This window comes from Pocillopora verrucosa, chromosome 1, assembly GCF_036669915.1.
Source record: "Pocillopora verrucosa isolate sample1 chromosome 1, ASM3666991v2, whole genome shotgun sequence".
In the NCBI taxonomy this organism is placed as follows: domain Eukaryota; kingdom Metazoa; phylum Cnidaria; class Anthozoa; order Scleractinia; family Pocilloporidae; genus Pocillopora; species Pocillopora verrucosa.
The window spans coordinates 10,125,393-10,145,639 of record NC_089312.1 but is presented as its reverse complement, the minus strand read 5'-3'; the positions used below and the strand labels follow the sequence as shown (position 1 = coordinate 10,145,639).

General features: G+C 39.0%; 2 protein-coding genes and 1 pseudogene across 2 annotated transcripts; 2 read left to right on the top strand and 1 right to left on the bottom strand.

The window, feature by feature from the left end:
- Positions 1–1,085: 1,085 nt before the first annotated feature.
- LOC131795026 (uncharacterized) lies at positions 1,086–5,815 on the top strand. Its single transcript, XM_066171625.1, has 4 exons — positions 1,086–1,147; positions 1,242–1,924; positions 4,412–4,741; positions 5,505–5,815. The coding sequence occupies exons 2-4, from the start codon at positions 1,255–1,257 to the stop codon at positions 5,711–5,713; spliced, it is 1,209 nt and encodes a 402-aa protein (XP_066027722.1). The 5' UTR covers positions 1,086–1,147; positions 1,242–1,254; the 3' UTR covers positions 5,714–5,815.
- A 3,060-nt stretch (positions 5,816–8,875) lies between these two features.
- On the top strand, positions 8,876–11,171 carry LOC131795035 (uncharacterized; annotated as a pseudogene).
- A 3,531-nt stretch (positions 11,172–14,702) lies between these two features.
- LOC136283107 (uncharacterized) lies at positions 14,703–19,065 on the bottom strand. Its single transcript, XM_066171379.1, has 6 exons — positions 18,751–19,065; positions 18,542–18,619; positions 18,196–18,329; positions 16,303–16,549; positions 15,945–16,007; positions 14,703–15,741 (listed from the first exon to the last, which is right to left on the bottom strand). The coding sequence occupies exons 1-4, from the start codon at positions 19,043–19,045 to the stop codon at positions 16,442–16,444; spliced, it is 615 nt and encodes a 204-aa protein (XP_066027476.1). The 5' UTR covers positions 19,046–19,065; the 3' UTR covers positions 14,703–15,741; positions 15,945–16,007; positions 16,303–16,441.
- Between the last annotated feature and the right edge of the window lie 1,182 nt (positions 19,066–20,247).

The window sequence follows — 20,247 nt, the reverse complement described above, 5'->3', positions numbered from 1 at the left end:
TAAGAATTATCTTTCAACCAATCAATTAAATCCATATTTATCTAATCAATGTTAGTAGTATTTTTGAGCGAGTGTTTCTACACCACGTGGTCAATTATGACATAAAGTGGCGTTTCGATCGTTTTTTCTTTGGAACCTGCATAAGGACTCAACCTGTTTTAAGCGGTCACCCCGCCATTTCCTGTGGGTGACCGCCTAATACAGGTTTGACTGTATAGCAAAAAGAGGATGGGGGACGAACTTCCTGCATCGATGGCTCCACAAACGAAGCGAATTAAAGCTAGATTTGAAAATCATCAAAATGATTCGAGTGGATGTATTAATCAGCTGTGGCTCTCTTCCAAGCCGAAAATACAGATACGTTTGTTCTCATTAAACGGCCGGCCTCATTGCTTCAGTGTTCTGATCCTCATAAACCCGTTGCACAAGATGTTCCTCCTCCACCATCATAGATCACAGGCTATTGAACTTACATTGACAATTAGTTCGTTTTTAACTTTATCATTATTAACCGCAGACTGCGGGAATCACATTTGGAAATTATTCGGATCCCTTCGGCATTAGTTTTATAACCTGACAATTGATCTTAGTACGCCGCAGATCCATGACGTGGTTTCCGTTTCCATAACATATGAGCTTTTTTCAGGGTAACTCAACTTTTTATAGCAGAATGAATGTTTTGTCCTTGTCGAAGTAACGTTTGCATCAACGTAGCTGAAAATTTGTTTTCGTACCTGAACAATTATATCGTATAATGCCAAAGTCTGGAATTCGAATGCTGTTGCAAATATCTCAGTAACTAAATAATTGAAAAAGTTCATACGAACATTTAATTATGAGAGTTAGTCTTCGCAACGTGACATGGTATTCCTTCTATTTGGAGCCTGAACAGAAGCCAAAGACCAACATAAAAGTCTAGAGGAAGGACGGAAAGGTCTTGACCACGGAAGAAACACTCAGAGTGTGCCGTAAATTTGAAAATATATTCGATTAAAAGTTCTTAGATTTTAATTCATAAGTCACATCATTGCGTTACGTGAGTGCACCCCTAAATGTAATAATGACATAAATCAGTCTTTGGAACATTCTCGGAAAAGAGTTTTTCCGGTCTGCTGCGCTCTAGAGTTTGCGTAATTAGAAACCGAAGGTAAACGAAGGAAACATACAGAAGAAGTGTCGCCATTAATTCCATTTCATATTTTGTTAACGTCTCAGGAAGCATCTCATTTATTTCATTTTAGCATAGCAATAAGCATGGCCGAAGCTGAGGGAGAAGAACAGCCTCTTCTTCCAAATGAACGAACATATTTGGGCTTGCGGCGTAACAGACAGCCGCAGGATGTCAATGGATGCTACCGATGTTTATTGAAAATTGTCAAAATCACTTTCTGTACACTTGGATTATGGAGTCACCGGGCTTGGAACTACATCCCACGAGTACTAGTCGGTCTAATTTGTATTTATCAAGCTGTTTACGATTTCTATGTCGTGTTAGGTTGCCACGGTTTTGATTGCAGTTTCTTACAAAATTCAACGGATTCTAAGAAGCCCTCTCATCACAAGGATGATCGTGGTGTGGCAAATGCTGTTTACACGATAGGCTCATTGGCAGCAGTGATTTCTTACCTGTTCTTTATCCGTTGTTTCATCGTAGCAAAGCAAAAAAACTCAGCTATGGTCGCACCGTCTGACTTATTGATGGAAGACCTTACAGGAACGGACTGCTGGTGGTTGCGTCTTATTTTCACTTCAATAACAATGTTGTATCTAAGCTCGGTGGCTGTGTTTTACGCTATCATATGGATAAGTCAGCCAAAAGATTCCTATTTCACCTTTCTTGCCACCGGAGTAGGAGCCCAGTTTTTCGCGCAGTGGACAGCAATAACAACTTGTCACGTGTTTGGCGTTAGTTCCTTTGCAGTAGGTAAGTTATATTCTGAAAAAATAAGATTTCGGGAATATGCCTCCGTGGTAATGGAAGTTTAGTATCCCGAAGTCATAAACACATGTTTTCTTTCTATAAACACAACCGTTTATTTCTCTGTCGCATCTTTTCTAGGAAAAAAGCACTGCCTCAAAAGCGACGTGTATGACTACACAAGCGTGCAGTGTCAATCAAAACTCAACTACATTCGGGCCCAGTCTCCGACAAATGATAGAAAAAAACAATTTACCGCTTGTGGGAACCAAATTTCCGTTTCCAGAGACACCAAATAACTCGCTTTAGTTTTTGAATTAAAGGTTTAATCCTCACAAAGTGAAACCTCAAATCACAAGGAAAACACAACTCAAAATTTCTGCTCTCCCAAAAAACGTCCCCGATACATATTTTTACGAGGTACGTAACTGGAACCGAGGCTGACAATTTCAAAATGAGGTTATCAGTCACGCAACTCCAAAAAAGAAAAAACAGTCACGACACCGCTAATCACTTTCTTTTTTTGACGTTGATGCTCTTTTTCATTGATCAATCTTTCCGCCAGTTTCATCATCTCTCTGCCTGGGGAGTCTCCCGGTTTTTTTCTTTTTCTTTACCCTTTACTCTGGGTTTCCTTCAGGCAAGCAGTCAATTTCTAGATGATAGACGTTCAAGATAGTTGATAGCAGCACCTGGTCGTAAAATTCAAATCCTGTCAAAGTCTCAAATTAATAAGGCTTTTTTTTCTACGATCTCTTTAATTCCTGTTCACATTATTTTCGTTCTCATTATACAGTCAAAATATCATTCAGTCAATTTATTTGCGGTTAAGACTTTTATCTGTAGATTCCTGGCCTCAAGACTACTGAACATCTTGATTCACTCTAAATTCCTAAATATATATTTAGATTATCAACCTAAGCAACATAAGCAATATGCAAAAACATATCCACCAAAGCCACAATTATCATCCCCATCATGGATTATATCACGGACATCACTTTCATCACATCATCATCATAATCATTACCAAGCCAATCTTATCACATCTTAGGCAAAGGAGACAGCACTACATTTACCCCTCGCCTATCCCAATCGTTGACATGAAACGCTGGAACCAACAGTATCCCCACCTCAACTTCCATAGTCACTGCCATGTTTAAAAAGAACCACAGCTGTAGTGGCTATTGCCACCAACATTTCTAACTTTACCATAGCCATTTTTTTTAGCCATCACCACTTTATCTGCATCAGCACTGCCACGACTACTAAATGAAACCACTTCCTACACCAGCATCTTCTACTAATTATTTACTAATCAGCTCCTCCAACACTTGATATTAGTACCGATATCGTGAACTACCAGCACAATAACCATCCTCACAAACCACTGGCTATAGGTGCTCTCGTCACCAGGGTCATCGCTATCGCCATCTTAAGTTTCATATCTTTCCACATACACTGGAATGCCTACCTGAGGCATAAACGCTAATCTAACTTCATTACAGACACACCTTTTTCACTGCTTTCAGAGACACCATCAACTCCGCAGGTATCAGAACCCTAAACACAAAACTATGACCATCACCAGTATATTAAATGTGCCAACAGAACTATATACTCTTTGTAACTTCAACAGCATCATTTTCATTGCTGCAATAAACCATACACCTACACCACTGCATGTACTACTAATACAACCTATTATTATACATTAGATTTATTGTGAAAAATCTGATTGGTCGAAAGCATTCAGTCGTTATACAATAACGTGTGAAATTTCAAGAACAAGTTATCCTATCACAAAACTAATTTCGTGTTCAAAGTCTTCCTAGTTTCCAAGCCCCTCGCCTGTGTAGTGTTTTCTTCTGCAGATTGTTTGAAAAATGTATTGTAAAACAATTATTGAATCCGGTTTTCGCATGATATCATGAATTATCAAACCTCGTATGAGTGTTATCAGTCTCAACCTTTGGCTTCGGCAGATAACTCAGATCTCGGCGTTGATTATTAATCATATCATACTCTACCTCATTCAATAATTGCTTAATGGCAGATGAAGTTGACGTGATAACCCAATATCTGCAGCAGATGTTGCATTATTATGTTGAATTCAAAGTCTGCCTAATATACAAGCGCCACGTGTCTGTGTTATCTGCGTCAGCCTTCAGCCTCAGCACAAAACTCAGACCTCAGTTATGATAATTCGTGATATCACGCTCAACAACATCCAACATTTGCTTATTATCGTCAGCTTCAACATTATCATTGCTGGCATTTTAAAATTCACTACCACATAACAGTTTCAAGGAGGAAAAGCACTATCACCGCTACCATTTCCAACATCACCCGCGTCGTCTGCTCAAAATAGCACCACAACCTTCTTGACCACGGTGATGATCGCCTTCCATGTCATCATCACCATCCCCACCCTTGTGCTTTTTGCATCTTTATAATCACTTCATGATCGCAATTGTTCTCAATTTTTCTCAGGAACTTATGCAGAGGACACGCTGAGGCACATTGAACAGATTGAAGAACAACATAGAAGCCTCGACAAGATCATAACATTACACCAGGGACTCTGCACAGTTGTTTTCAACACAGTGTCATCCTACAGTGTCTGGTTTGTAGTGCACTGGGTCAGTTATGGAGTAGGAGTTGTTCTGTCTGTAATTTACATATCTAAAGAAATACTCTTCAGAAGCAAGTATGGCACTCCTATAATAAACCTGGTGTACCTTGGCTTATTCTTTGTCTGCCATATCTATTTATTCCTTGTTCCATGCATCTTCGCTGCAAGAATCACAAGCAAGTGCAGAAGTACGATAATTATTTTAAAATGCATAAGAATACTTTTGCACTTTTCACTCTTATTGTAAACCGCGCCGCCCTGCAGGGGAAAGTTTATTATGACAGAGAGCTTTTCGATGGAGGGTCGTAAAACAAAAACGAAAGCAATCAAAACGGTCGAGCAAATAAAAAGGAAAATATCATAAGTAGCCAATAAGAACTCGGAGTGAAAACAAACAAACTGCGGGAAAACACGGAGGACTAAGTCGAGAGAGTGGCGGAAGTCTTACAGACCAATCATAGCGCAAAGTAAAGAAAAACCAATTAGATCCCAGATTTCTTTCGATACCTAATCGAAAATTGCCTAATGTATGACACATTCGACTCTACGAGTCCCAAAATGTTTGAAAAATGAAGATGTGCAAGTATGCTCATTTTCAGGAATTTTGAGGACGTGAAAGCCACAAGACAACGATCAAAACTAATTATTTGAAATTTTCTTAACAGACAAGCACTGTGAATAAGAATCTGAAATGATCAAATTTTACCTTTGGAATTGGTTGTTCGGATGAAATTATGCTATCTAAGCTGTTAAGAAGGTTACAATTTTTAGATAAAGGATTTTACGAATTCTGTTTGTAAAAGCCTGTTTCGTATTTTAATATTCAGCTTGATCCACACCCTACTTACACAATCAAAATGGCTCCAACGTTAGATGTGTTCCGTAATTTCGACTAAGTAATTGACAGCAAAGAGATTGCTTACCTTAACAGACTCTTCTTTTGCATTAAAGGAGTGTACGAGAAAATCAACTCCACCACATCTGCGAACTGGAACGTGGATGGCCATCCATTCAGGGATCGTCAAAACATCGCTCTCTTCATTTCATACGCTAAGGACAGTGGTTGTGGATTCAAAATCGGTAGAATCACCTTCAGCACCTCATTGGCCTGGCTATCCTTTTTCTTTGGACTGATAGGTTTATTGTTTCACTTTTTTTAAGTTTACCCGACTTACGCGCCAATCACTCAATTTGGTGAAATATCGGAAGGCGTTAAACAAGTTTGCAAACTTTTTAAATTATGTTTTTTCGTGACAATTGAAATAAATACTACTCCAAAGGCCAGTTCTTTATTTCGTTACACTTCGTTTCTCCTCTTTTTCTCTTACTTTGAATTTGAATAATTTTTTAAGAGCCTCAACTCGTCCTAATTTTCTGGGAAAGTTTGAAACAGGGTTTATAGAGTTTTACTCTTCATTTATTTGAATGTTTCGATATTTTGTAGAATTTTGCTGGATTCATCTCTTCCAGCCTTCATCATTCCTCGATTAGTCATGATCAGTGGGTAATACATCTTTTAGCCTTGAAAATCAGCCTATATTTTTGTTTTATTTCAATTTGAGATCGATAATTTCACATTTGCAGCTTTTGAACTTTGACCTTGAAGCTCAAAATGAATGCGTGAGATCTAACTCGAAATATGATTACTAAGAATTATTCCAGTACCTGACGTTAACCGGCCAATTTGCGCAAGAATTTCCTAAATTATGATAGTTTTGACATATTCTTCTTTAAAATTTTTTCACTTTCTCAGTACTTGTAAAAAATGCAAAAACACGCAGACACGTAAATACGCTCATTCTTCAAGAAGAAATAACAGTTAGTTGATTCTCTTAATTCGTTCTTGTATAGTCTTGCTTCATTCTCACACGATTTTAAGTTCAAAGTACGGTTTCCAACTAGCAAATCTGGGGTAGCCTGTTCTACCTGAGATACTAGTGTCATCAAAACTCCTGTGACACAAGTTTTGATAACGGTTGGCGGTGGCGGTTTATCAAGGTTTCGTCCCATTGCAAGATCGTCCCCTGCCTCTTTTGCGAGTTGGCGAGTCAACTCGTTTCCTCACAGCATAAAGTAATCGTTTTAAGTCGAAATCAGATTGTATTTCGATCGACATGCATTTTCACTGCGAAATCATTACGAATTTCGTTTAACATAAAAATTGTAAGGCGAGTGAACTAACGCGCGCCTCTTGCACGAATAATGCTGAGCCGCTTCATTCGTTACTCCCGTTACTTCAGGGAGCGGTAGGCGCTAAGGTCGATTATTTCAAATTACAGCAATCAACCAAATTACCGCAATCAACCAAAAAACGCAAAAAATTATTGTCATGAACACTTCAAAGAACTACACAGGCAGGGTATTATGTATTATCTGATCTCTAAGGCAAATAAAAAGAATCACCTGCTGCCACAAGAACATACACTCGAACTCATGCAAGAAAAACGAGGTTCCGAAATAGACTCTTCCAATCCCGCATCCCGTCGCTGTTTTTCATTCCATCCACCATCACGCTACAATGAACATTCATCCTGATCTCCTCGGGTTCAACCCAAGTTTCTCTAGTCTACCGCCTTAGCTCGCCTTAAACTAATGGGTAAAATTATAGCCCTCACTTTGATAATGTACTCTCCTCATTTGGGAGAAAGGCTAAGACTCGCTCAAGGCATATTCAGCCGGTTTTAAAAAAACGGTTGTTCGTCGGTGTGTTTAAAGAATTTAACGTGAGACAAAAACTCCACCTACGAGAAGATTAACAAAAAACACTGAAAGCTGTTCTGTTAAATAAAAAACATTTCTTCGTCCTATTGCATTACAACTGAAGTCATACCTCAAATATCCAACAGACTTCATGAATGTCATAGAAAAAAAAAATGTTTCCGAGAGAAGTGATACTCACTTCAATGGACGTTATGAGCTTACACACAAATATCGCTCAAGCTGAGGGTCAATCATAGCATGCACAGCGTACAATAATTTTTACAGAGATGGCCCCCCATTCCAAAGCGCTCGCTAGAGAGAGCACTTAGACTGAACCCAATTCAATTCAATGAGCAAAATTACGTGCAAACGTACGAAACTGCCATGGGCACCAAAATGTCGGTAGCTTTTGCAAACGGGCTCAAATCGAAACACAAATCTTAGATTACACTGCTAACAAACCGCTCGTTTGGAAACGCTACATCAACGACTTAATCTCCCTCTTGCACACCAACAGAGATGTCATCAAACAGTTCATTAAGTAATCATATAAACCCCAACCTATAATCAGATTTAAGGCTAAAATATATTTTTGAGAAGCTGGTTTCTTAGACACGAATATCTATAAGGGTGAAAGATTAAACAGGTAGTCAGTTCTCGATGTAAGAACCCACTTCAAACTAAAAGCGACATTACAGTACACGTTCTACCTGTCAACCACTGGAAGCCAAGAAGGGCTTCCCTAGAGGCGAAGCGCTAAAACTCCTCAGGACTAATTATTCAAAAAAAAAAATTTGAAGAGAACAATAGACATTTCAATCACAAGTGTCAGAGAGAGGCTACTTTTTTTCAGTTTTACTGCTTCAACGAAAACAAAATTATGCATCGTGTGAACTTGTAGATGTTATTGGTATTTTTCAATTTAAAATCCTCTTGTATGTTACCTTTAGATTAACATGTGAACAGGGAGAGGAACTTTAACTTGTTCACCTGACATGTCCGTAATTCAACCATTTCATGGCGAGTTATCATAAATTATTTCAATATATTGCCATCATTAATGCGAGTTTGAAGCTTTAGTTAACATCTATTTGCTTAATGGTGTACAATACTGGGTTATGTCACTCAGAGAGAAGAACCTCTCTGTTCAAACTAGACTAATTGTCCTCAATACCGAAGAGCGACATGTGGTATATTGGATCGACACTCCCTTATTATAATTTGCTAGACAGCTATGTGCCGCCACACAGGATATTGTTTTGTAGTCGTGAATTTTAACCATGGAATTTAATTTTGCTATTTGGCTTTTGAACATGATATCTTTCTGGGCCCAGAGATCTTAACAAGATGTGAACTAGCCGTAACTTTTTCATTCTGTTGTCGTGAAAAGGGTTGTAAAAATGAAAAGATTATTTTCATAAACAAGGTCACCGTTTGATGACGTCTCTTCTTTGAAAAAATCAGCGGCATGCCACCATATCAACCTAGAAACAGTATCGCACCGCGGGGGACGCCAAAACATTCCGTTACCTACACATCACTTGACAAGAAACTAATACCAACAGCATTCAGCTTGGTTATCAATTATGACAAGCCTGAGAGGCAGCAATGGTTAAATAAGAATGACTTCCGCAAAATCATGCCCGTCAAGTCTTTAAGAAAACGTAGAGGAACTTCTTAAGTTGCAAGGAGTAGAGTCGCAAAGAGTGGAGTTCAAGAAAGCTTGGCATAATCTGAAGGGAACTCCAAGAAGCATTTACTGGCAAATTATTCATACTATCACTGCCTTTGCCAACGACCTTTATAATGTAAACGGTGGATATATCATTATCGGTGTGGAAGAGAAAGAAGACTGCGAATCTCCTGATAGCGTTCAGGTCATTTTATCACCGCTCGGTGTCACAGGAAATCTCGATAAAATACAGAAGGAGATATCTGGAGCTTGTCGAGAGAACATCAAACCTGTAATTAATCCCATACTGCAACCTGTGGTCGTCGATGGAAAAAAAGTTCTTGTTATCTGGGTCAGACCTTCGGATAATAGGCCACACATGTGCGGAGAAAGTAAGAAGTCAAACGAATGGAACTATTACATAAGAGAGGGCACGGAAACCAGGAAAGCAAGGCCGGAACAGATAAGCCTACTTCATCAACACTCTGGGGCTCCTCCATTTGATGACAGAAAAGCGCCTAATACTGGTAAAATACATTAAACCTAACCTTTACACATGAAATCAGTCCAAAGGCATGCGCTGTTTTAGTATAAAATCAATAAAAAAGGGTAAATCAATAAAAATTTCTTGTTTTATTTCTCACCAGAGCGCGGTTCCTTGTTGAATGAAAACATGATAGATTTGAGTTTGGTACAACAGTATTTGGAAGCAATCGATAGTGCTCTGGTTGGTCAAGAGATCGAACCGATTCATCGCTATGAAAAACTGCAACTGGTACACCCTGTAACTGAGCAAATGTTTACACCACGAAATGTGGCCTTACTTTTCTTTCACCCAAAGCCTCATGAATTTTTCACGGTGCTAGCACTGAAATTGCTGTATTCACTCACGACAACGAGGCAAAAGAAGAGGTGCTAATCACTGGTCCAATCGACCAACAAATATAGAAATGTTTGCGTTTTATTCTGGACATCCCAAAGAAAGAGTCGTGCCATGCCATGATTGCATATCCTGAACGAGCTCTTCGTGAAGCCGTTGTTAACGCTTTCCATCACAGAAGTTATGAAAGGTGTGTCCCTGATCGGATCAAAATTCACATTAAGCCAAAGTTCATTGACATCATTAGTTATCCTGGTCCAGATCCCAGTCTGAATCAAGAAGATTTCTCTGAAGATGGAGAAGTACCACCTGTCCCATCCAGGAATAGGAGGATAGCAGACTTCTTAAAATCATTGAAGCTGGCTGAAGGGAGATACACTGGTGTCGGCACAATCTTTCGTTCTATGAAGGATACCAACAATCCCAAACCTAAATTTGATTTCAAAGAGTCATACTTTCGCGTCCGTCTTCCGGGGCACCCCAAATACATCGTTCATTCCGTCAGAAGTAGAGCTGATAATCTCTGTGCAAAGGGGAATAAGGTAGAAGCCGTGAAACTGATCACAAGATGCTGGGGGATGACAAGCACGATGCAAAATATTATTGTTATCGCGAGTATATTGAAGAAAGGAGACAACGCCGTAGTCCTCTTAAGGAAGAGCTGCTTAAATGGAGTGAAGCCGTTGAAACAGACATACCGGCCTGTGTCAAACTTGTCAAGAGCCTGGTGGAAGAGGGTGCAGGCATCAGCGACCTTTCTTGTGTTGTTTCTAGGGCGTCTGAACTCTGTCAGAAGAATACAGATAAAGAACAAAACTTGGAAGCCTTACAGAATGCTCACAAGCTCTATGAGGCGATGGGTGAGGTTGTACAAACAAATGCTTCAGTATCTTTCCAGTTTGCAGACTGTTTGTTAAATTTGTTCTACTTAAACACTACCAATGAAGGATTAGAAAAGGGTAACAGCATTGAAGAGCGTAAAAATCTTTTACCACTCTTAGGAAAGGCAGACGATTATGTGAAAACCGCCATACAGCTGACACGGCTGAAAGATGACCTTAAGATGACTAATGACAGACTTCAGAAGACTGCTTTGCAGTACCGCTTGCTTGGCTCCATCCATTTCCAGAGATGTTCAGTCGAAAAGTCATTTGAGAGAGACTACAAAGATTGCTACGCCAAAGCTCGCTTGTATAACCCGAAAATATTCATCAATCCTGACTTTGATCCAGAGAGCTCTCTTTCACGAAAAAAATTATGTACGAGCGCAGACAAAAAGGAAAAGAGCCATCAGACATCAGATTTATCAAAAGGCACCCGTTCGTGGCCAGAAATGGGAAATCCTCACCGCAAAAAGGACGATTGACTTGACTTAATAGAAACTTAAAATAAAACAAGTCCATTACTTTAGGGAGGTGTTGGCCAGCCGGAGAGTTGAAGATCGAGAGATAGTAAATTATTAGTGGATCGTGCTCTTGTTGGTCTTCCATCTTGATGCCCGAAGTTTCTATCGGTCGATTGGGCTCCTCCAAACGTTTATGGACAAACATGATCCTTTTTGAGCACAAAATGCCATATTTATTCCGTGGGGTGCATCAGCGTGGCACGGTTTGTGTTAAGTATCATGTAATCTTTTAATTACTCAATATCGTACTGAACTTTTGCACGTGTTCAGAACATTATGCAAGGAGAAGCCACCTAACCCAGTCAACCTAGTCTGTTCAGTATTTTTTCGACCTGTGTTCTGCAACTCTGCGAGTTTGCGTTTCCCAACGGGTCTTTTAAGTTCCTGAAGAGGGATTACCGACATATCTGAGATCTTAATACGAAAGCTGAGGAAACGTTCTTTGGACTTTGTTATTTGTTTCAATTGTGGAGGCTTTCTGTGCTTTCTGCGGATGCTGTGCTGGTGCCTACATGGGTAATGGCACCGTTTCGCGATCGTGGAATAATTTGGATCCAGGAACGGTTTTCAAAAATTCTTTTTTACAACACATTGACAATTCATAACTTCGATCGCCAAAAACCGGGTTAATTTCATACACAGATCCGCGCTAATAAGGACGTATGAACAAGATATAGCAGTGGCGGATCTAGTAGAGGGGCTTGGGGGGCTCCAGCCCCTCCCCTTATTTTGGGTTAAAAAAAATCGCAGAAGGAAGAAAAGCCGGTAAGGCAAAGCGACAAAAACCGGGCCCCCTCCTCAGCTCAAGGTCTGGATCCGCCACCTAATAGTTTTATTCTTTCTTCAAAACTGTGGCGCATTCGAGATGACCATTTATCCATTGCTCTCCTATGGTCTGAAATCTTGTGTTTCATGAGACTTTGGCTGGCCTGAAATTGTCAATATTTACCATAAACACAAAATAATCCAAGCAGCCAAGTGGCATCTTGTCCCTCTTGTTACATTTATTTCACTTATACCAGTCCAGTGCAGTACAAAATTTACAATATGACTGTGTACGCTTTGTACCTAGAGTAACATACCTGGAATACATGAGCATGTATCATTTTGCAATGGCTGATATGATTTGCAATCAAGCCATTACACTTAAACTTCCTGATGGGTTGTTTCATCAACATACTCAAACGCTCCAAGGCCTGTTATCGTATATCCGTCTTGTTTCTTCCTTTTTTTCTTTCGCTTTTGCCAGTCTAGTGTACTATAAGTTTTAGATAACGATTGAATAGATGTATAAGAGTTGTACCTGGATTACCACGCCCGAACGGATATGGGCATGTGTTATTTTTTTCAAAGCTATCATGATTTACAGCCAAGTTGTTACATTTAAACTTCCTAATGGATTGCTCCATCAACATACTCAAAAGCTTTTGATGAAAGTTTCTTTTGTTCACGCAGGTGTTGGAATTGAACTTCTGTTACACGATGATTAATATTCTTAAAGAACTAAATGAGCAAGTTATCAAGCATTATTTGATCTCTACATTAAATAAAAAGAAACACCTGGTGCTATATTAAAAAAAGGAGCAAAACTTCTAATAGATTTTTGCAAGTTACTCATTTTTTTTTTAGTCCCCTGATGACATTCAATTCTGTCCTAAACATGTTTCTCGATTCCCAAAAGCCTTTACAAAATACAGGTCTAATCGATGAATATGTCGCTTTCCCCTTTGCAAGTATCTTCACAAAAACCGACTAACTCGTTAAAAGTCGACATGAATCAAATAGCACAGATGTAGAAATACCCTTGAATCTTACCTAAAAAGTCAACTTTAAGTTTCTTTGAAATGCTTTCAAGGCAAAGTGTTACATCAAGATAAAGTTCAGAAGAGGCTATTGTTCAGAGGTATCCGACTCACTTACTACATGCAAAAATTGAAAGGTTATTATTACATGGGTTGCCATACTTTCCTACTAGGAGTGGCTAGATGTACTTAAAATAGCTCTAATTTTTATCAAGGCTAACTTACACTATATTCCAACCTAACATCCCTACAGGAGGCAGTTAGGTTAAACTCAACTCCTGAACAGACTCATGCTGTGTCTTGTTATTGAAATTAGTGTTTTCCCTTTATTGTTTCAAGCTACCCGATTCTTTTCCTGTATGCTTGATCTGAATTCTCTCGGTGACAAATTTCACGGATTTTAAAGTCCACAGGGCTGTGTCATAGAAAACGGTATCCTCTTCATAGTTAGTTTAGATAGCTCTCGATTAGTTTTCCTTCCGTGAAAGGAAAAATTCAATTAAATTGTAAAAATGATTATGTACTTCATGCACCGTCTTAGCAATGATAAAGTTCTTAATCTAATTCACTTGTACGTTACGCAAAGACTACCATATGAAACAAATTCTACTTTTTCGTCTGCATGCAATGTCAGTGATCCGGCTCGCCATTTTATGGCGGGTCGCCAAACGTAACTTCAATTTACTGACATGACCTCTGTGTAGCGTGTTTTATCAAACTGGATATTGTCCCACAGAGAGAGAGAAACCCCTCCCCTACACCTCATCTTCTATGCCTAAAGAGGAATAGTCTTGCGTTCTATAAAAATTGATTCTGGTTTCTAATATGACATTTCCTTACAGCTTTTAATCTAAGAGCCTGCTCAGTTTACAAAACTGAAACCAAACTTTAAGAAGTGATGAAGGTCACTGTGAGTCCAAGGCCAACTTACGTCGTGTAACAGACACAACTTTCTAGCTCGTGTTCTTTTTACTATGCTTTAGAATAGAAATTCCACATCAAAAAATGTATATAAAAACTGAGAACATTATATTTTATTTTTTTCAACATTAATAGCTTGTTGAAAGAATGACAGGATTGAGGGGATATGGGTACTAACCTCTTCTAAACAAATTGATTGGACAGATTTCACCACTAAGTTAGAAAGGAGATCTTTCATAGTTTTTTCTGAAACAATTATAAAAATCTATTAGACGCTGTATTATCTTACAATGCATCTAATTTCACTAGTTGCAGCCCTGCTTTAGTTAATTTTCTGTCTAATGATACATTTCTAACAGAATGCGGAAGGAAGCTGTTAGAGTTTCGATGATAGACTTAAACTTTGTGAAGAAATTTTTGACGGACATGCAGTCTAAATTGCTTGAACATAAGGACAACGGCCCAGTAGAATTTATAAGCGAATCAGAATACTGTGGCCCGTTTGCAAAAAAATAATAGAATTGGCGACCAGTTACCTCCAGTCTGGGCACCACGAAGTGCAGCCCTTCTATTCTTTTACCCTTCCCTCTCACTAATTCTTGAGAGGGGCAAGAACTAAAATTATACCCGACTCGATTCAGTTGAGGAACCTTGCAATCTCTCTGTTCCCAGATGGTACCTCTGTTACTTTACTGTTTTTGGTTTTATTCGCCTTTGTAAGAGTTGGGCTGGGACCTGGGTAACTTATAACATAGATGCAATCTGGCCTAATGTGGATTTTTATTACGTCATAGTTGCAGTCTTCATACCCTCTGTGATGAAAGGCATTTACAACTGCTTCACGAGGATCTCTCTCTGGATATACCATTCATGACAAGTATCTTATTGGTCTTCAAGATAAATGACAGCACTATTTCAACCTGTTGACTAGTTTGTTCTGTAACGGGCATTTCGTCCGTCACGTCATCATGGCTGTACGTACTAAATTATGTCGTTCCTCGTGAAGTTTTGATATTTGGTGTTGAAAGAAGAGTCATTAACTCTGGGCTATTTAAGATAACTCCAAGGTTTTACAATTGACCTACAGGGGAAAAATTGGGTTGATCAGTGTCCACTAGCCCTTCCCTTCTTACTCTCTAAGGCTAGGTTGGATTAGTGATCAAAGGAAGTGTATCGAGTCAGTCACCGCTTCTGTGTCTTCCCTGAAAGAAAAGGTGAACTATGCTCATTTACTATACGTCCGGCACCACATACTTGCCAGTACTTGTAAAAACACGCCATAAACAGCATTGAGTGTCCAGTTATTGTTTTTGTACTGTAATCATAGAAAGGGCTGCTAATTCAAATAACTTTTGTCAGGCCGAATTTTCGTGACATTAAATTCATAGCGTGACAAAGCGGACATGCATAGTTTCAATCGACCTTTAAACCTGCTGTGAGGTTCATATATCACACAAGAAGGAAACATTCTCCATTTATTTTCATTATGCGAAGATTTCATATTGCTTTACTTTTAAGAAATCTGCTTTAGTTTATTTGCATTATGGAAATATTCAAGCTTCCCAATAGTACTCGTCTTGTCTCCTTGATCTACAGAGATCCTTTCCCCAAAACCTCTGACTGACTGGAATCTATGGGGACCCTGTTCTCTGCCAGGTGTGCTGTAGCTATGGCAAGTGCTACGTAAGTCTTTCCACTGTTTGTTGGAGCGCAAAGGATGCAGCTGTTCCCTTTCAACGCAGGGATCGAAGGCTCGTGTTGCTATGAATGGAGTTCAAGTTTCCAACTTGCACTTTTGTCAAGTAACACTGTAAGAGAAAGAGAGAAACTGAGAATATTTTATCTTTAAGTCGTGAGATGAAAGTAAAAGGAAACGTTGAATGTGAAGTGCCATCAGAAACTTAACATTGGATTAACATATATTTAGGTGAAAAAAAAAAAAAAAAAAAAAACAAACAAACAAACAAAATAAAACCAATCAGAGATTAGAATTCAGGGGGTATCACTATACCTGGCGGGATGCCTACTTTTTTCTTTTTTTGCGTTTCGTCTGAAAGCTCAGTTGAATTACCACCTGAAATAAAAAATTGACCGACTCAAATGTGTGATCCCATAGTGCAAATTTAAACGCGTCTCTTTGGCGCGATAAAGAAACTCTGCTGGAGCAGTGCGCTATGCCTCATCTCGCGTTTCGATAGTTTACAGACAGTATTTCATACCACTGCTAACAATTTCAATGAATTCTGGGATTTCTGTCGTGTTCAGGTGTTATCAACTTAATTCATGACACCATCTGCAAGTTCCAGAAAGCAAGCAAACGTTTCAAAACTCTCATTGAAATGACCAAAGGAATGGAAAATATATTTTACCTGCCAAAGTTTTATATGCCCGTTCATATTCTTCCTCCATGATATGAATACTCATTTTAAAATGGTTGTTATCAGCACCTATTCCATGAAGCAATTTTTCTTTCAGAACTGCCTTCAGCTTTCCATTACCATAATCTTCCTAAATCTGCTCAGCGACTGACTTCTGAGATACTCGAAGTTTGCAAACTAGCACCTCATCTTTCGTTTCTTGAATTAACGCTGAGAAAGCTGCGCCTTCTGGTAAATCCTAGAATAAGGAAATTGAAGACTTCTTGGTGAGATACAACACATGGTTTAATAGCGGTGCTTATTTATGTAAGAAAATTCGGTGCGGATCATTTGTTGCATTAGGCCCGGTTCAGACACCGTACCTCAGCCGCGCCGAATCGAATTCAACGATAGACCGACCTAAATTAGTTAATCCTGGTTGAAGAGATTCAAACGCCGAACTTTATTCGGCCGAAATTAATTAATCGAAGAAAATTAATATTCGGCCATTGGTTTAGCATGCAATTGTAAACACGACGGATGCCATGGATTCCGGCAGCAATCGGCGCGTAAGAGCCTTTCTTCTGCTAAAAATGCTGGAAAACAGTGCCAAAAAAAAAAGAAGAAGAAGAAGAAGAATGCATATACAAACCGTCTTAGCCTATTTTGCAGCCTGAAGAAGACAAGTGATAACCGTATGTGCACTCACTCTCCTTCTTGTCATGCATCATCGAGTGGTAGCGACGCTTTACGCCGGTTTCGCTACTCGTCGAGTACTCGTCGAATACCGAATTCGCTGCCTCTGTCAATTCACAGTTTTAATTCTCTATTAAACATAAACCACAAGCTATATCTGTAATTTATACTCCCAACTGCATGATTGCTGCTTTTAGGAGTCAGTTAAAATTCTGCAGATTGACTTCTAGTTTACTTTTAACCACCATTTAATTATTTTTGTGATTGTTGCGAAGTTGCGTTTCACAAGTAAACCTGATTGTAATGTTGAACGTATTGGTGAAGTCAATAAAATTGTAAGTTTCTTTCATAGAAATGTCCCTCAGTGACAAGATGTTATCAATAAATCTCTTCCAGGCCAAAGGTTAGAGGGGATAGCCATTAATAGTCGTTTTTCTACGTCTGCTCACTCCATTGTGAGCGATGCGCAGGCTCGATGATAACCACCATAATACGCTGAAACATGGTGACCATTTCAGGCTGAGTAAGGCAGATTTCTTCAAAACAAGATGTTGGTTCGGAAAGATCGTGGAGGTAGAACGATAAAATGATGGGATGAAGTAAGTAGCGAATTCGGCATGTAAGTAGCGAACATGTAACCGTAAAAACGGCATGAAAAATACATTAAAATAATTTATGCATTTGGTTCGGCTCAGTTGAAGTACGGCGTCTGAATCAAAGCCGGTCCACAGTCGTTCTTCCCTGCAGAGCCAAGCGGGATTAATTGACTGAACCCATCTAAATTAAATCGGTCCTTCCGAATTGATTCAGACGCCGTACTTCACATGAACTTAATTCGTTGAATTAGATTCGGCTCGGCCGACTGAGTGCGGCGTCTGAACTGTGCGTTAATGAAATTAATGAAGTAAACTAATCTTGAAGTGTGGTGAGCCCTTTAAGTCTATCAGGTAGATAAGAAGGTAAAGTTTTGCCCAATAACTCACGAGTGCAAAGTAAACCCTTAGCAATAAACATTTTATGCACAGTTTGCTTAAAAATTATTTCAGAAACTTGTTGAACTCGAGGAAAATTTCTAAGGGCACCTAATTTAATAAGAATAACGTAACAGATTCAGTGGCGATCAGTGCTTCGAAGATATCAAACTCCTTAACAACTCTCATGTACCTTGTCAACTTTTCAAATCTTGTTTTACAATTATGAACTTCCTACCTCATGCAACTTATTACGCAGTTCGAGGGTGCTTTCCGATCTGGTGTCTTGAAACTTTCTCCAGATTTCGTTCTCCAGTTTCTCGCAATAATTTTTTGTTTCTTCGTCCACTAGACGTATTCTGACGCCAATTTCTATATTGTTAAAAAATGGAAAAAAAATCCTCTTCTGAGTATTTTAAAACAGATTACCATGTCTACTATGAAAGCTTAGTACAACGGAGTGTTCTCTTTGTGCGAGTTAACCATAGAGCGACTTACTTGAAGTTTTGTACCAATAAAGGGGTTCACTGTAAATTGGTTTGTAACTTTTATCAGAGGTGAACCTAATTAAATCTTTTACATACCTGCTGCTGTACCTAGAATTCCGAGTCGAGAGCAGTTTTCATCTTCAATTTCCTCTGAAGCAGAAGGAACTGAAGGAACTGGAAGGATGATTTGCATATTGCAATTTAGTTGGAATATCTTGAGCCGGTGTCATTTAAAGGTGATTTGATAGACAACTTTGCACTTCTAAGATGATAGCCTTTTAATTTCCATATGGTATATTTATTACCTTTAAAGTGTGGGTCAAGCAGCAGTGCCGATTGTTGATTTCCGATATTTCTAAGAGCTCTGACGAGCGCGTCAAATGTCTTCCAGCCCTTTGATCCATTCCGCCTCTTCAATTTGTCGAGAAGAGTCGATGTCGCGTAAGCGGGTCCCAGGTTTCGTTCGTCGCAAACGATGTTCTCTTTATCCCATTTTGGTAAATTCAAATAGGGTAGCAGCTTAGTTGGTGCGACTTCCTCGATTAAATGTGGTGCTCTTTCATCAAGGAGATGGATCCAAGCTGTCTCTGGAATTGCCATGATCAGCTTACTTGCTGACGGTCGACAACTAACTAAGCGTTGAGGTTGATTAAGGCGCACCATCAGTATAAATACTCCTGAAAGGGGATTTATATTGATATTACGTTAGATTTATTCCAAAATTACTGATTTTTTTCCTTAGAAGGCAACTTTCACTTTTAAAAAGCCTCCCTTATAGATTACTGTTAGGTAACTCCCGGCAAAGGCTCCAAGAGTTAACAGTTTTTCATCTCAAAGATTTCTTTTTCTGTCTCAAAAGCATGGTGCTAGTTCGCCTACAAAGAGACTAAAACCAAAACTGTACTGGGGAGTTCAATCTGTTCTAATATTAGCTTCAGTCACCTTTAGAGATAACTTTCACTTTCTTGGATCTCTAAAGAAAAAAATCCTCTATCAATACGGCCGAGTAATTCCTTGCAAAAGCTCCTAAATTTAACAATTTTTACTTTCTAACTTTAAAATTGACGAGAAGAGACCACTTAAGGAGAGGCTCGAGCAAAACTGTTAATTTCAGACAATGTATGCAGAGAGCTTGAAAACGGAATATGTTATTGACTTGACTTCCCCAGCGAAAGACAAAAATGACTTGTATCTTAAAAGGGGAATCACCTGTTCTTTCTTTCAGTTTCAAATGTGCGAGTTCTATCAGCTGGAAACCAAAACCGCCTCCAACTGAATTACTGATGAGAACTGATGTCATCCGTTTGGTACCCATGTGGATTTCTACGGCTACGGAAGAGGTCCAACGTTTTTAACCCCAGGTTGGCATGACGGGCACTTCTTGCTTCTCATTTAAAGAGACTGGTCTTTTGATAGCATAATCAGTTTTTGGAGGCTTAAGCCGCATTCAATATCCGCCTTAAAAGTTATTGCTGAATTTAGTCATTGGTTATTCCCCGTCAGCAGTCGAAATTGAGATATTCTAAATTTAGATCTTCTGAGCTTTCCTCGTATTATTTCCCCCGCTGAAGGTGTTAGAAGGTACAAAATTTCAAAAATGCATTCAAATCCGGTAGGAAACCTTGAGACTATGATTTGTATCTAATGTCGTAATTTTGAGTCCCCGTTTATTAAATTATTCTTCGTCCACGACAAGGGATACGAGAACACTCAACGTCTGTTTATGGCGGCCTTAAAACGACCCAAAACCACTTCGTTATCTTGCAAAAGATATTAAAAAAAAAAAAACAAAAAAACAAAAA